This window comes from Zootoca vivipara, chromosome 4 (genome assembly GCF_963506605.1).
Source record: "Zootoca vivipara chromosome 4, rZooViv1.1, whole genome shotgun sequence".
In the NCBI taxonomy this organism is placed as follows: Eukaryota; Metazoa; Chordata; class Lepidosauria; order Squamata; family Lacertidae; genus Zootoca; species Zootoca vivipara.
The window spans coordinates 33,038,207-33,054,137 of NC_083279.1; the positions used below are offsets into that span (position 1 = coordinate 33,038,207).

At 40.6% G+C, this 15,931-nt stretch overlaps 1 protein-coding gene across 1 annotated transcript in view; it reads right to left on the reverse strand.

Annotated features, from left to right (window-relative positions):
- PRKX (protein kinase cAMP-dependent X-linked catalytic subunit) overlaps positions 1–15,931 on the reverse strand; it is a 61,963-nt gene that overhangs the window by 15,811 nt on the left and 30,221 nt on the right. The window contains exons 2-3 of the mRNA XM_035114637.2: positions 10,087–10,255; positions 6,990–7,253 (exon numbers count right to left, since the gene is read on the reverse strand). Coding sequence (XP_034970528.2) covers positions 6,990–7,253; positions 10,087–10,255 — 433 coding nt within the window. The remainder of the gene's footprint in view (positions 1–6,989; positions 7,254–10,086; positions 10,256–15,931) is intronic.

Consider the following 15,931-nt stretch of genomic DNA (forward strand, 5'->3'; position numbering starts at 1 on the left):
TAGGTAACTGGCAGATTTTGAAAAGACCATCTATATACTCTGTGGTGGGTCTCCTCTTCCTCCTTTATGAGAATGATAATGATCAAATCTACCTTTTTAGGGCACATCAACTTCTGACTAGACGTTTACCAACTTCTGCACTTTTGAACTTAATATCACTCTTCAATATGAAGTGCTGCACAATCAACTTTTGAAAACAGGAAATCATAGCAGAACTAATGCTTGCACACTGGGTAGGATACTTTAAGAAGAACTGCAGGGATGGACAATATGGTTGCATGGTTGCATTTATTTGCTTCAACAATTTTATATATTGCTTACTACTGTAGTTTCTAAGCTGTGTACAGAGAAGTTATAAAAGAGATGCAAAAGATTAAAAATGAGTTAAAATTAACCATAATCCAGGAAAGTTTACTTAAAATGCTTGCTGTTTGTTTTTTTAAAAAATGTCTGTACTTAGGCTATACAGTATTTATTTACAAACAATCATGTTTTAGTTATTACAGCAACCGGCTAGTAACATGTTTCAAATAAAATAAGGATATTGCAAAAATGAAAATAAAAAATGATTTAAATCAAGTACAGTATTTAGATGAGTATTTCTGCTTGGCAATTTAAATCTGGATATAAACCACCCTTCACTTAAAATCCATCCATCCTGGAAAACTGTATATTCAAATTAGAAGGAATGAAGTGTTCTGAATTATGATACATTGTTTCCTCATGTTATTACCTTTTTTTTTTAAAAAAAATCTCTCTTACTGGTTTTTTTTTACCTCCTTCCATCCTAAGAGCTTCAGCCCAATAGCAACAGTAAATTCAAAACTCAATACAGTGGAACCTCGGTTTATGAATACCTCGGTTTACGAATTTTCGGTTTACGAAAGCTGCAGACCCATCTGGAACGGATTAATTCACTTTCCATTACTTTCAATGGGAAAGTTTGCTTCAGTTTATGAACGCTTCAGTTTATGAACAGACTTCCGGAACCAATTACACCCATGCTTCGGGTTAAGTACGCTTCAGGGTGAGTACTCTGTGGACCCGTCTGGAACAGATTAATCCACTTTCCATTACTTTCAATGGGAAAGTTCGCTTCAGTTTATGAACGCTTCAGTTTAAGTACTCTGTGGACCGTCTGGAACAGATTAATCCACTTTCCATTACTTTCAGTGGGAAAGTTCGCTTCAGTTTATGAACGCTTCAGTTTATGAACAGACTTCCGGAACCAATTGTGTTCATAAACCGAGGTACCACTGTACATCAATAAAATATTAAACACCAAAATAGATTATCAGGATTATAATCACCCTATCACTGCTCAAACCCTCTTCCCCAAAAAAGCATGCCCACTAAAACAAAGCATTCTGCAGCACTTAAATATAGTTTTGTTGTGTATTGAGTCACAGGACTTTATTGTCTGTATTTGCATTAGGGTAAAGTAACTGCCTTTTGGTTCCAGAAGGTACAGCTACTATTGGTTCATTTAAGCTGCTGTATTTGGATCCTCTGTTTTATAGGTTTCCTCCAAAAGGCAGCACTGTGATTGCCTGATATTGTTCCCTCCAAAATGGATCCCTTTCTAGCTAGTCCCCCGTCCCTATAAATGTAGCTTTCCTCTCCTCAGAGCTCAGTCTTGTTTGCTTTAATAAAGAAATGTTACTAGAGAACTGTCTCCAGCATATTATGTCAAGAGAGCTTGTGACGAACCCCACATCACAACAAGTTTCAAATCCTGAACTTAGCAAGTCTCTAGGATTTTTTAAAATAAAAAAATCCAAGACAGTCATTAAGCACATCCGTCTTCAAGGGTCCATAGGTTTTGACTACAAGTCTATTCAAACATTACTCCCATTGTGTCCAGTGGGGCATTCTCCCAGGTTAATGTACAGAGCATTGAGATGTTCTGCACCCCCTGTTACTAAAACTTCCAGCCGCACCCTTCCTCTGTAGCTTGCAGCTGGAAGGGGGAGAGGAGTCCTTTTCATATTTCCACTGAGCCCTCTGAAGCTCCATGCAACTATAGGCACAATCCCCAACCCACTACCTTCCTCTACAGAGGATGAGCTGGAGCTCCCTCTCATCCTTTTTGCCCGAGGATGCTAAAACACTTGCCGTGTCAAGGAGGGGAAACGGAAATGTGAACCCCCACATATCTTCATCTACAGTCAAGAATCAGCTAGCTTTAAAATCCTGCAATGTAAAATAAGAGAGGTGGTAGTATCTGCAGCATTTAGTACACAAGCAGTTCATAGGCAGGCATGTGTATGCATGCACGGGGAGCCAATTAACAGGTGGCTGGTGCAATGTGCTCTGCAATCCAAGCCAATGAGGACATTATGTTCTGCATCGGCTGAAGCCACCACTGCAAGTCCCAAAACCTGCTAGCTGGCCATATATGGATTAAACCGTCCCATATCCAGTCCATTCTCATGGCCAGATGCTGGGTAGCCAGCACTGCAGGACTTGGATCATAGGAAAATAATACCTTGTGAACTTTTCCCATGTGTAGAAGTGGCAGCGGTGAGCAAAACTTGGTTGCATCTGTTGCCAAGGTGGGCTTGCAGTGTTGTGAATGTGTCACACAGGCCCCTTCTGTGTTCTATCAATCTTCAGCCAGTGTCTCAACCAGCAGCCATCAATGATTAATAGAGCAATCCCTGGCTTGTTCACCTAATAACCCTGTCTCTCTGCGTTTAGTGGGCTTACTTTCATGAAAATATATGGAAGACTGCAGCTGTGTTCTGCACAGCAACGGGCAACTATCACAGTGAGTAGGTGATGGTTTCAGCCTCCAGGTAGAGAGACACCTTAGCTGTTGACAGGCCATTCATAACCTAAGGCCGATCTGCCGGATGGCATTTCACCCAGAGAGTAAAGTTTCATTTGCTTTGTAAACACTGTGGCACTCATAACCTTAAAAATACACACACACACACACACACACACACACACACTGCAATATGTTATCAGCATGAATCAAGCAGCAACTGCTCTCTAGTCATCTGCCCACCTACTTCATCCTCCTCAGTTCCCCAGTAAATCACACTAAGCATAGAGATGAAAGATGCCCAAGAGACACTGAGTCATGACTGTTGCACAAAGGATAACACAACAAGGCAGATTATCCAGGAGCTTGACCTTGTAATAATGAGCAATGGTTTTACTTAATGCACACACAACCTAATAGTTGGTGGCTCTTTATCACATAGGACTAAAATAGATTCATTTTCAGTTGTATTACAGCAAGCCTTCCATTTAGCTCCACTGCCAGACCTTGTGCTTCCACAGGAGGTTCCTTTTCCAGCACCAGGCTACAGTAGAAAGCCAGGGGTCCTCTCCTTGCCCTCACCAGAGGGCTATGGAAACACTCAACTCTGGCGAGAGGGTGGGCAAGAATGTGAACCACAGGTGTGGAACTTTCACATTGTACCTAAAGTTTAATATAGTCTCCAATCAAGATTGTATTGACATTCAAACTGAAAACTACAGAAGTCATTTTCAAACTTTCTGCTTTCAAGTAGCAGTTTGCATAACATTTTGGGCTGCTGAAGAATCCTTGCACATAGAGCATAGGCATTATATCCCAGCTGAATCAATGAGATCAATTGTAGGAGCATTGCTTGAATTGGTGAGGCTCATTTGACCTCAACACAAAATCCAGCTTTCAATGCTAGTGGTCCACTCTCGTGGAATGCTCTTCCAATACAGATCCAGCAGCAACTTTCCATATTAACCTTCAAACTTTGGCTGAAAACTTTTCTCTACTGGCAAGCTGATGCAGAAAATTGAGAAAAACTTTTCCCATAATAGTAATCTGGTGATCCTCTTTGTGTGGTTTTTTAATTGTATAACAGTTGTTGTAAACTGCCTTGATTTTTCCAAAAAATGAAATCTCAGTATGCAAGTATTTTTAAATATATAAACAAGGTTTTCAAAAGCTACTAGCCATGATGGCTATGTTCCACCTCCACTGTTGGATGAAGGATGCCTGTGAATACCAGTTTTCTGGGAATCACAAGTACTACTGAACTGTGGTTCTCCCACTGTGCTTCCCATAAGCATGCAGCTGGCCACTGTGAGGACAGGGTAGTCTTATGAGAGTTTTCTCCAGCAGCCTCATGTTGCTGAAGAGGACCAGTAGTGGTGGGCAGTCTGCTTTTTAGGTAAGTATGCCTGTAATGCTCATCTTCTCCTAGAAGAACTGAAGGTAAATTTGCAAGTAAACTTAAGAGTTCCACAAAACACCCAGTATTTCACTTTAGATCTTCCCTTGTCAGATCGTATACTTCTAAGCTCACTGATGATACATGGGAGACAAAACATCCTATAGAGTATGGGATAGGAGTTATGGACTATTTACATTTTGAATGTGGTTAACACTGAGCAGCATACATGCCTTGTCAACATCCCACAAATGCTGTGATCCAGCCAAACATTAAGCCCTTGTAAGTCCCATTGATTAAAGGGACTCTTACTGGGGGGGGGGAGGTTATAAATGCTCAACTCTGGATCACAGCCAACAGCTTCATATCCTCCATCTCTAACCAGACCTTTTGTAAGCAATGCTTGTCCTCAAGTATATCTGGGTGTAGATTAATACCAGGATAGTATTTTACTTTAAAGAAAAATCTATTTTATGAAGGCTTGCTGCCTCCTCATTAGGATATACAGTAGAGGCAATCTTTATTCATTTCTGGAGTACAAGTTGACTCAGAATCTGGCTGCCTGCAACCTGACGATATTTTACAAGCCTTGTTTGGTATGCATTGGAGTCAACAGTTAAACTGATTTCCTAAGGAAGGCATAATCTGCTCACAACTACTAAAAGTAATATTGTAACCAGCACCAACACAATTTTCTATGGAAGGTGCAGCAATTTTTTTCCATGTTTATACAAAATACTTTGAAAATCCGAATGCAAACATTCCAGGAAGCTGATGACAAGTTGTGACTTCTGCACAACAGTTAAAAACAAACATTAAAACTCTCTGCAGTTGCAAGGCCAACTTCAGAGACACAAACAAGAGAACACAGATCAAACCACTCAGTTGCAACATATATTTCCCAAATAACTCCAAAAGATTCTCAGTAATTTGCAGTATGTAAACCTTTTTCTTTCTCATTCCATCTAGCTTAGCATGGCAATACCAATCATTCCTCCGTAAAAAAAAGAATGCTAGTTAAAAATTTTAAGAGTCAGATATCAATTTTGCCTAACAAATCAGACTGAAAAACATCTAGATTTCATGTCATGTTATTAGGGCAAGCTACTGCCAAAGATAAGCACCGTATTGTCTGGATAGGAGATAACCTGGAATCATATGCACACTGCCTTATCCAGAATATGAATAAGAAAAAGCCCTTTACACTGACTGATTTCAGTAGCAGGGAAAGAAGCAAGGCTGAAAAAAATGTCTAGTTTTGGTAGGATTGCATATTTAAGGTATTAAACTAGGTGAGCCAATTTCTCTAAGCTTTAGCAAAAATTGTTGGTCAATTAATATTTTTAACCTGCATCCATAGAAGCTAATCGATGGGCCTGGAGAGCAAACCTGTATATTTCTCACCAAGGAAGGGAAGACAGGTGCTGGTCTTCTGCAATGTTTCTCTAAGCATCTGAGACATTTGTGACCCAACATGATTGTGAGGGCAAGCTCATCACCCCTTCTCCCAACCCTGACCTGGAGAGGAAGGCTTAGAGGGGGTTGGGAGACAGCAATTCATTTCATCAGGGAGAGCTTCTGCTCTTCTACAGATTTTTAGGGTGAAGGGAAAGTATACATTAAAGCACATGTGCTCACAAGAGGTGAGCTGGACAGTGTGGAGATCACACACACACACACACACACACACACACAGAGAGAGAGAGAGAGAGAGAGAGAGAGAGAGAGAGAGAGAGAGAGAGAGAGAGAGAGAGTCTCAGGATAACCTTCACAAGAGAGATATTTATATTTTTCCCTGTTACATAAAACAGTTGTGGAGGTCAATTGTAAGCACAAAATAAAACACCTATCTTGTGTATACTCACATTGTTTTTGAACTGCAGCCTCTTTTGTCTCCCTTTACTATTCCCTCATCATTTGTTCAAAACTACTTCTTATTCACCCACAAATTACAATAATTGCTGTTTTCATATACGGACAAATATATTTGGCTTGTGCATTAGAAGTTTTTAGATGGGAATAGAAGCATTTTTGGTTTTCAGGAACAACAATAATAAGAACAAGAACAAGAACCAAGGCTTGATTTCCACAACATGAGGAGAAGGTACCAGTTTATATCAACATCTTAAGTCTTTTATACCAACATCTTAAGTCTAACCAGTGCTCTATTTAATACAGTAAATATGTACCCTGAGTGCCAACAGCTCTTTAACATTGTAGGGAAAGAGCCTATTCAGCATTGCCAGGTAAGATATGTGAGCTTGAGGGCAAGCCTAGAAAACTTTAAATGTGAACAACAACAACAACAACAACAACAACAACAACAACAACAACAACAACAACAACACCTCATACATCTAATGCTTTACTGTGCTTATTGCTTTTAGATGTTTATGTTTTTAAATACATCTTAATTTTAATTGTTGTATCACAGATGTGCTTACTAATCTCGGCTCCTTTGGCAGAAAGTGTAGTATATAATTTATTTATTTTTTAAAAAATAAAGTTAAGAAAATCTCTCTGGGAATTTGCAAAACATGTTAATCTAGTGGTACCCTGATTACTGAATGCTCTGCCGCAGAAAGTTTGTTGGAGCCTACTTTGTTATCTTTCTCATGCTATGTGAAACCTTCTTAATAAATATACATACATATATATTAATGTATGTTGCATGTATGTATAGCAGTTAACCAGACTGAAAACTGAAAATGTTAATACAGTAGTCATGTTCAAAATTTCATTCTCTGCCCTCTTCCCACCATACTTGCATACCCCCCAAAATAATAAAGTAAAATAAAATATCAGTTTAAAAAAACAGCTTACCTATCAACCAGCTTTTTAGCAAATCCAAAATCGGTGAGTTTTATATGCCCCTCTTTGTCTAGTAAAATATTTTCAGGCTTTAAGTCTCTGTAAACAATTTCTTTTGAATGAAGATATTCTATTGCACAAATAATCTCTGCAGAGTAAAACAGTCCAGTGCTGTTATTAAAGCGTCCCATGTTGCGCAGATAACTAAAAAGTTCACCCCCAGGTACATATTCCATCAGCATATATAGAAAGCGTTCATCATGGGAAGTCCAAAATCTGCAATGAAAGAGATACGTGTTTAAAAAAATACTAAGAGAACAACTTGTCAGAAAAGTATAAAATGATTAATTTTATGAATATAAATGAAGAACTTCCAATATTCAAAACAGAAGATGTAGTGAAGCCCAATCTCAGCACCATGGTCATGAGAAACTGTTCTGCCACCCAAGGCCTAAAACCCCTCAGGATATTTTCAGCATTTGTGGAGGTCCCGACACTAGACCTCGATTGACTCATGGAGCTCCTGTGGGTTGATGGATACATCACAGCTCAAAACAGAAGAGAAGCTCCCCACAGCCACAGCAAAAAGCAGCTGGGGGATTTTGGGGAAAACGTCACAAATGGCAGCTCTGTGAATACTTTAAGTTGGTTTAGACAGGGTTGAATTACAGCTATGGGTTAATTGTCTGTGCATTTTGGCATCACAAATGAAATGCCACACCCGTATAAACAGGGGGAAGACCTAAAAGCAACAGACTGCTAAGGAATTCCGAGGCCATACTTCAGGTGTCATTGCCAAGGAATTGATCATGTTGTTGTATACTGCTTATAAGCCATTTTGGCATATAAATTGCATATAAAAGTAAAGCAAAAGTAAAAACAAAAAACAGTAACAGCAGCAGCTACAGCAGAAGGGGCATTTCAGTCACAACACCCAGACAATGCACATTTCTTTCCTCTAACATTTCATTATAATCTGCTCTAGTTCCAATTTTTTTTGTGACTTGTTTTTATGTTGTGTATACTGTATACATTAGCCTATCAATCTGTTTTACTGTATCTGTTTTTAGGTTTGCTTTTATTCTTCTTGTGTGAGCCATCCCAAAATTTGTTTTGTGAGGCTTTATGCCAGGCATCCCAAAACTTTGGCCCTCCAGATGTTTTGGACTACAATTCCCATCATCCTTGACCACTGGTCCAGTTAGCTAGGGATCATGGGAGTTGTAGGCCAAAACATCTAGGGATGTTTGGGGATGCCTGCTTTATGCAAACACTTGGAAATGGATTATTATTAGTAGTAGATCATCTGAGTAGATCAGTGAGAAAAGATCGTTTATTTTTATTTTTCTGGCCTGAGGAATTTCTATACTTTGTTAATTAAGGAGTAATTTTCATCCTTGCTGCAGTTTAACCTGGGAAACTTACTGACATGTAAATAAAAAGCTATATACTGGGAGGGGAGAGAAAGCAAGCAGATACAAGTTCATTGCACCCGATACAGGTTATATCCATTTTTTGCTAGCATAAAGCGCAAGGTAGGACACACTTGGTTTTGGTGGTCCTACCAACCTATGGTAGCGCTTTGTGGTCTACCCTAGTCTGTTGTTTGATGGTCTCTCAATCTTCAGGAACAGTTTTTCAGGGGTGCAGCAGCTATAAAGGGAATTTGTAAAAACAGGATGCACCACCTGGTAGGAGTTCTGTTTGCTTGAAGTTCCTAGTGGGTGTGCTTTCTGCTGGCACAAAGCTGCCCACTAGAAACAATCCTATAACTCTTCAATCACCAGGCGCTTATCTGCTTTATGTTTTCTCTTGCCACTGTACCTCTTTCAAAACTCTTTCACCCATAATTGCTTAATAGGTGGTCGTGAAAAACTAGTTGTGGTGAGCTCAGAATTAATGCCTTCATTTCCCCCTGGTTTAATTAACTTGGAAGTCTTTACTTGAACACTGGACAGGACCTTTCATTTTAACTGGGTTTGCTTTGTATTCTCTTCCTACCCTTTTGCCTTATCAAGAAGCGATTTTGCTATGTCGAAATTACTTTTGCAATACGTACCCACACCCCTTCTATTCCTATCAGTTTTCAGTGAAATGCTGACATTTCCGGTTGCATGCATTACTCCACCCTTTACACCACAAGATATTCAAAACAAGCAATCAAGCATACACACAGGGATCATATTTCATGCAGTTTTCAAACACAGGGAAACAGAGTGGCATGTTAAATCCACTGTACCACCAGCAAGTGCAATGTTCAATATTAAAGTCCTCCATCGACTGCTGCCACTTTTCCTCTGGGGTCGGGGTAGAACCAAAGTCCTTTCTTTGCCAATGAAGGCTATCAACAACTCTTAGGTTGCACTATTAAACATATGAAAGAACATAGGGATGCATGGCCAAAAATGAGCTTATGATTTGTCAGAAATGCATCAAAGACTGTGAGAGATGAATAAAATTATGCCTTGAATGCACTGATTCCCCCTTCTTTCTGCAGCACTCTGTTCACCCCCCCCCCACCCCACCAAAATATGTTCAAGATGATTGGGAGATCTCTGGACCACTGTAGTAGTAGACATATTTGAATAATTAGCATACAAGACCACATCATTAATAGCTATAGGAATCACCCTAATTTGAAGGGTGGCAGCTTCCATTAATATGTCACCAGCTTTGGCATATTTCCCCCCTACTATAGTTTTTGTTCGCTTGCTTGTTTAACCACGTCAGCTGTTGGTACAGTTTGTGAGCAGTTTGTGTGCCTTAGGAAAGAGACAATGGAACATACAGAAGTGGAATAAAACACACAACAGGCAGGCACAACTACTACGTCATGTTGTGCATGCTCCAAGGAACAGTTCTCCATCAAATACATTTTCCGTAACACATTTTGTTTCCTAGCTTTTCTAGATTATTTCCCCCCCCCTTTAAAAATATGAACACAATATTGTTTAAAGTATTTCTTCAAAAGAAGGATAGAACAAGTGTAGCATTTGCCACCCAAAAGACTTTGAATTAATCCAAACTGACGAGGGATTGAATGCTAGAATTGAACATTATGCCACAAAAGCTATAAAGGGGGGGGGGAGTGGGAGAGAAGAAAGCTTACAATCTGATCAGAAATGGATGGTTCACTTCTTTCAAGACCGCTTTTTCATTGTGCACATGCTGTTCTTGTTTTAGTCGAATGACATCTGGAATGCTCATTACTTTCAATGCAAAGTAGCATTTGGCCGATTTCTCTTTCACCAGATGAACCCGCCCAAAAGTACCTGTCCCTGAAAATTAAAGAGCAAAATGTGTCAGTTGCAAAGAACATTATCTTGCAGTTAAGATGTATAAGGAATGTATAAATGCAACAAATCAATATAAAAGCAAGTGGCAGACATTATATATTCCTTCGTGGCTTTGGCCCTTCTAATCCTAAATATTTTGTGGCAATTTTAACAGGGAACAGGCTAAACAGTCTGCTCCCCCTACTCCCTCACGTCTACAGAAATCAAGGCAAATAGCTCTTTACCCGCCCCCTCCATCAACAGTGGCTAAAGCCCTTCCTTCAGATACCTCTATACTGCTCACTGCCTTTCCCTAGGTTTTGGGTTTGTGAATGGATGTGAGCATATCAGTTACCTAAGAAGCTACCTGTGGAGATCACACAGGGCCCCCAGTCTTTTCATGGACTATTGACCCTGTGCCACCACTGCTCCGCTGCCACGAACCAGGACCCCCCTGGTAAATCACCGAGTCACAGTCAGGATTTTAAGATCAATGAAGAAACAAGTGTTTATTTTAAATACCAGCAAGCTCCAGGTATTAGTTTCACTGTTACGCATTACTTTCGATCTCAACTCTGTCATAATCTCACTCTCACCACTCTACCTCACCACCACCGAGTCCCATACACCAACCCACTCTCAACTCTCAACACAACTGCCTCTGGGCTGGGTTTTTAAAGCCCCTAAGCTCCGCCTCTGGCTTCTTATTAACCCTTTCCCCACTCCTGCACATTTGTACTTCCCCAGGAATGGGCAAACGCCACACAACCATATACCAAGGTGGACCACTGGTGCATCCACATCAGGAGTAGACCATCAGATGTTGTGGACTACAACTCCCATCACCCATGGTTGTTGGCTGTACTGACTGGGGCTGATGTAGTCCAAAACATCTGGAAGGGACTAAGTTGGCTATACCCCCAATTTACGCTTATTGGTAGCAGCTCTTCAGGTTTTTTGACAGGACTCATTCCTAGTCCTCCTTGGAGATGTTGGGGCATTTTAAATGCTGGGTTTGTGAGCTATAGACCTCTATAATAGACAGAATGTATCCAACCATATTTCTGTTGCTTGCTGTTCATACTAAGAAGAGGTACCTGAAGTGCTTTTTAACTCTCTCTCTCTGGTCAGGCTAGTTATCAGCATTCAGTGGAAACTCGGTTTACGAACGCAATCCATTCCATGGAGGCGTTCATAAACAGAGGCATTTGCTCCCCGAAGGCATGCTTTTGCACGTGCGCGAAGCGCTGATAGAGCGCTTCTGCGCATCTGTGAGCTGCGCAGAAGTGATCTGCGCATCCGACTCCGCGGCACCTGGATGTAAACACTTCTGGGTCTGCGGCGTTTGTAAACGGAGGCGTTCATAAACAGAGGTAGTTGTAAACCGAGGTTCCACTGTACTGAAAAGCACACAGGGTGGCTTTGTCTGCACAAAAAATTGTGTTTCTCTTTCTGTGTTGCAGTAGCAGGGAGGGATCGGAAATGGGAAGAGCTAGATGCAACCATTATGTTTTCTCCCTCACTCTAGAAATTGCTGCTCAGAGTAAAGTTGCACATTGCATATATTTTATATTGTTTATCTGGAATTAAACATTTTGTGGAGTCTGATATATATGAGAGAAAGTAAAATTAAAAAAAAAGCATTGCAGGACATTGTGCACTGGAATATTCATACCCTGCTTGTTTACAGAGGTCCTTGCAGCAGCTTACAAAATATCTAAAAACACAATGAAACAGCTAGTAGCACAACTGTTAGTAATGCAGGGCAAATGCATGTAAAAGCTTTCCTCCCAGTCGAACTGCCACTCAGCAGCAGGAACTCCTGGCCTGGAAATACCTCCACTGTTGGAGGCAGCATGTCTCTAAATAAGGAGGCAGCATGTCTCTGAATAAGGAGGCAGCATGTCTCTGAATATGAGCTGCTGGGAACCACCAGTGGAAAGTATGCTGCTGAGCTCAGGTGCTGCTTGTGAGCTTCACACAGGAATCTGGTTGGCTGTTGCGAGGAAAGGATGCTGGACTAGATGGACCACTGGCTAATCCAGCAGGCTTTTCTTATCTTCTTATTGCTGCAAGATGGGCCAGCAGCCAGATGTTAATCCCTCACAGACCAGGGTTTCCACAGCCTCTGGCCCTAGTGGCAGCTGAACAATACATTTGTTTCTGACGCTGCAGACATTTTGGACACGGGCACCGTGGCGCTGGAAATCGCTTCTGCGTGTGTCCAGACGCGATTTTCAGCTTCCGAAAATTGGCGCTGCAGACAATACATTTGGGGAGCCAAGCTGCCATAACCCTCTTCACAGTCCTCAGACCATTTATATTCCATGTCAAACATATATTGCCCATAGATTGGATATCCACCCTCAGTATCGCTTGCAGAACAATATCCCTTGGTTATTAGTCACTTTCTTCACAATTCTCTCAACAAATCCAATTAATTTAAGGAGGAGCAGATGGAACAGCTTCTGTACACCAGCATTAAAAAGACACACAGAGAGACAAAGAAAATCTGCAGTTGGATTTAGTTAGCAAGCATTCCAGTAGATGAGCAGCACACTGTTATAAACACGGAGCAGCCTACAACTATCTTTCGCTAGCTAAGAAACTCAAGAGGCATGCTTCTGCAGTGAGATGCATTCCATTTGAAAAAAGCTAGCTGTCTACAGAGCACTTAATACCAAGGATAAGGTTATCAGTTGAAGAGGTACAAAACCAAACTGGGAGCGAAGCAGGCAACACAGCTGCCAAGTTTTCCCTTTTCTCGTGAGGAAGCCTATTCAGCATAATGGAATTTCCCTTAAAAAAAAGGGAGAACTTGGCAGCTATGGCAGGCAATATTTAAGCATTGTAATTTAAAAGCACTTGAGATTCCATATCACAATGTGGTATGTTTCCTAGTTATGAGTAGAGTAAACCTTGATTCATACGAATAGCAATGTAGTGGCGCTTTTATGTGGAACCACAGACAAGCTGCTCTGTGCAGAAACATGATCACATTAAATGACTCAGCACCTGGTTCTGGCACCAGGCAGAAAATGTTCCTCCATAATCTGGCCTCTGACTGATTAAACAATCATATGGCCTCTTAACAGAAATAGAGGAAAACAATAGAATGGGGAAAACCAGAGATCTGTTCAAGAAAATTGGAGATATGAAAGGAACATTTCGTACAAAGATTACCATAATCAAGGACAAAAGTGGTAAGGACCTAACAGAAGCAGAAGACATCAAGAAGAGGTGGCAAGAATACACAGAGGAATTATACCAGAAAGATATGGAGGTCTCGTACACCTCAGGTAGTGTGGTTGCTGACCTTGAGCCAGACATCTTGGAGAGTGAAGTCAAATGGGCCTTAGAAAGCATTGCTAATAACAAGGCCAGTGGAAGTGATGATATTCCAGCTGAACTGTTTAAAATTTTAAAAGATGATGCTGTTAAGGTGCTACACCCAATATGCCAGCAAGTTTGGAAAACTCAGCAATGGCCAGAGGATTGGAGAAGATCAGTCTACATCCCAATTCCAAAGAAGGGCAGTGCCAAAGAATGCTGCAACTACCGCACAATTGCGCTCATTTCACACGCTAGCAAGGTTATGCTTAAAATTCTACAAGGCAGGCTTAGGCAGTATGTGGACCGAGAACTCCCAGAAGTGCAAGCTGGATTTCGAAAGGGCAGAGGAACCAGAGACCAAATAGCAAACATGCGCTGGATTATGGAGAAAGCTAGAGAGTTCCAGAAAAACGTCTACTTCTGCTTCATTGACTATGCAAAAGCCTTTGACTGTGTCGACCACAGCAAACTATGGCAAGTTCTTAAAGAAATGGGAGTGCCTGATCACCTCATCTGTCTCCTGAGAAATCTCTATGTGGGACAAGAAGCTACAGTTAGAACTGGATATGGAACAACTGATTGGTTCAAAATTGGGAAAGGAGTACGACAAGGTTGTATATTGTCTCCCTGCTTATTTAACTTATATGCAGAATTCATCATGCGAAAGGCTGGACTAGATGAATCCCAAGCCGGAATTAAGATTGCTGGAAGAAATATCAACAACCTCAGATATGCAGATGACACAACCTTGATGGCAGAAAGCGAGGAGGAATTAAAGAACCTTTTAATGAGGGTGAAAGAGGAGAGCGCAAAATATGGTCTGAAGCTCAACATCAAAAAAACCAAGATCATGGCCACTGGTCCCATCACCTCCTGGCAAATAGAAGGGGAAGAAATGGAGGCAGTGAGAGATTTTACTTTCTTGGGCTCCTTGATCACTGCAGATGGTGACAGCAGTCACGAAATTAAAAGACGCCTGCTTCTTGGGAGAAAAGCAATGACAAACCTAGACAGCATCTTAAAAAGCAGAGACATCACCTTGCCGACAAAGGTCCGTATAGTTAAAGCTATGGTTTTCCCAGTAGTGATGTATGGAAGTGAGAGTTGGACCATAAAGAAGGCTGATCGCCGAAGAATTGATGCTTTTGAATTATGGTGCTGGAGGAGACTCTTGAGAGTCCCATGGACTGCAAGAAGATCAAACCTATCCATTCTTAAGGAAATCAGCCCTGAGTGCTCCCTGGAAGGACGGATCGTGAAGCTGAGGCTCCAATACTTTGGCCACCTCATGAGAAGAGAAGAATCCTTGGAAAAGACCCTGATGTTGGGAAAGATTGAGGGCACTAGGAGAAGGGGACGACAGAGGACAAGATGGTTGGACAGTGTTCTCGAAGCTACGAACATGAGTTTGACCAAACTGCGGGAGGCAGTGCAAGACAGGAGTGCCTGGCGTGCTATGGTCCATGGGGTCACGAAGAGTCGGACATGACTAAACGACTAAACAACAACATGGCCTCTTAAATGTGTTTGTGGAATTGTTCTTTTGGTTTTTCTGTTTGCTTGTTTTTATTATGTTAACATCTTTTGCATTTAAATTTCTGTACTTTTATGCTGTAAACTGCCCTGTGATTTTTGGATGAAGGGTGGTTTAAAAATTTAATAAAATAAATAAATACTGCCATCTCTATTCTTGGATTGTAGCAATGTGTCGGAAATAAAGCCTAGTTCTGCCTTCCCAAACTTCGTAGACTCAATGACCCATTGATGAGCTTGTAAAGTTGTCATCAACCTCAACCCAAATTATTAGGAATGTACATGAAATAGTCAAGAAATATCTATCCATCTATCTATGGTATCTATAATCAACATTTATTAATCACCAATAAAAATGTGGGTGTTTTTTTTTAAAAAAATATTTTTATTAAGATTTTCAAACATAACAGAAAAATAATAAAATAAGTAATAAACATATTTCCAACTGTATATAACCTCATCAAACATATGTATATGAAAGGAAGAAAAAAATAAAAAATAAAAGATTTAACAATTCATAGTCTTATAATTCATAATTCAATAATAGACCTCCTCGAGTACCCTTTCTAACGGTTCATTACTTATACATACACATGCACATATATATGGAAGTAAAACAAGTGAAAATAATGATACCGTATTTTTCATTTTCCCTAATGAGATAGTAGACAGAGGTTCCTTTTGTACATGTCCACGCTCTCTGTTTCCAAGGCTCAAAGTTCATAATTAAATTTTCACACTATACAGTGGTCCCTCGACTTGCGAACTTAATCCGTTCCGAATGCACATTCGTAGGTCGAAAAGCTCGTAAGT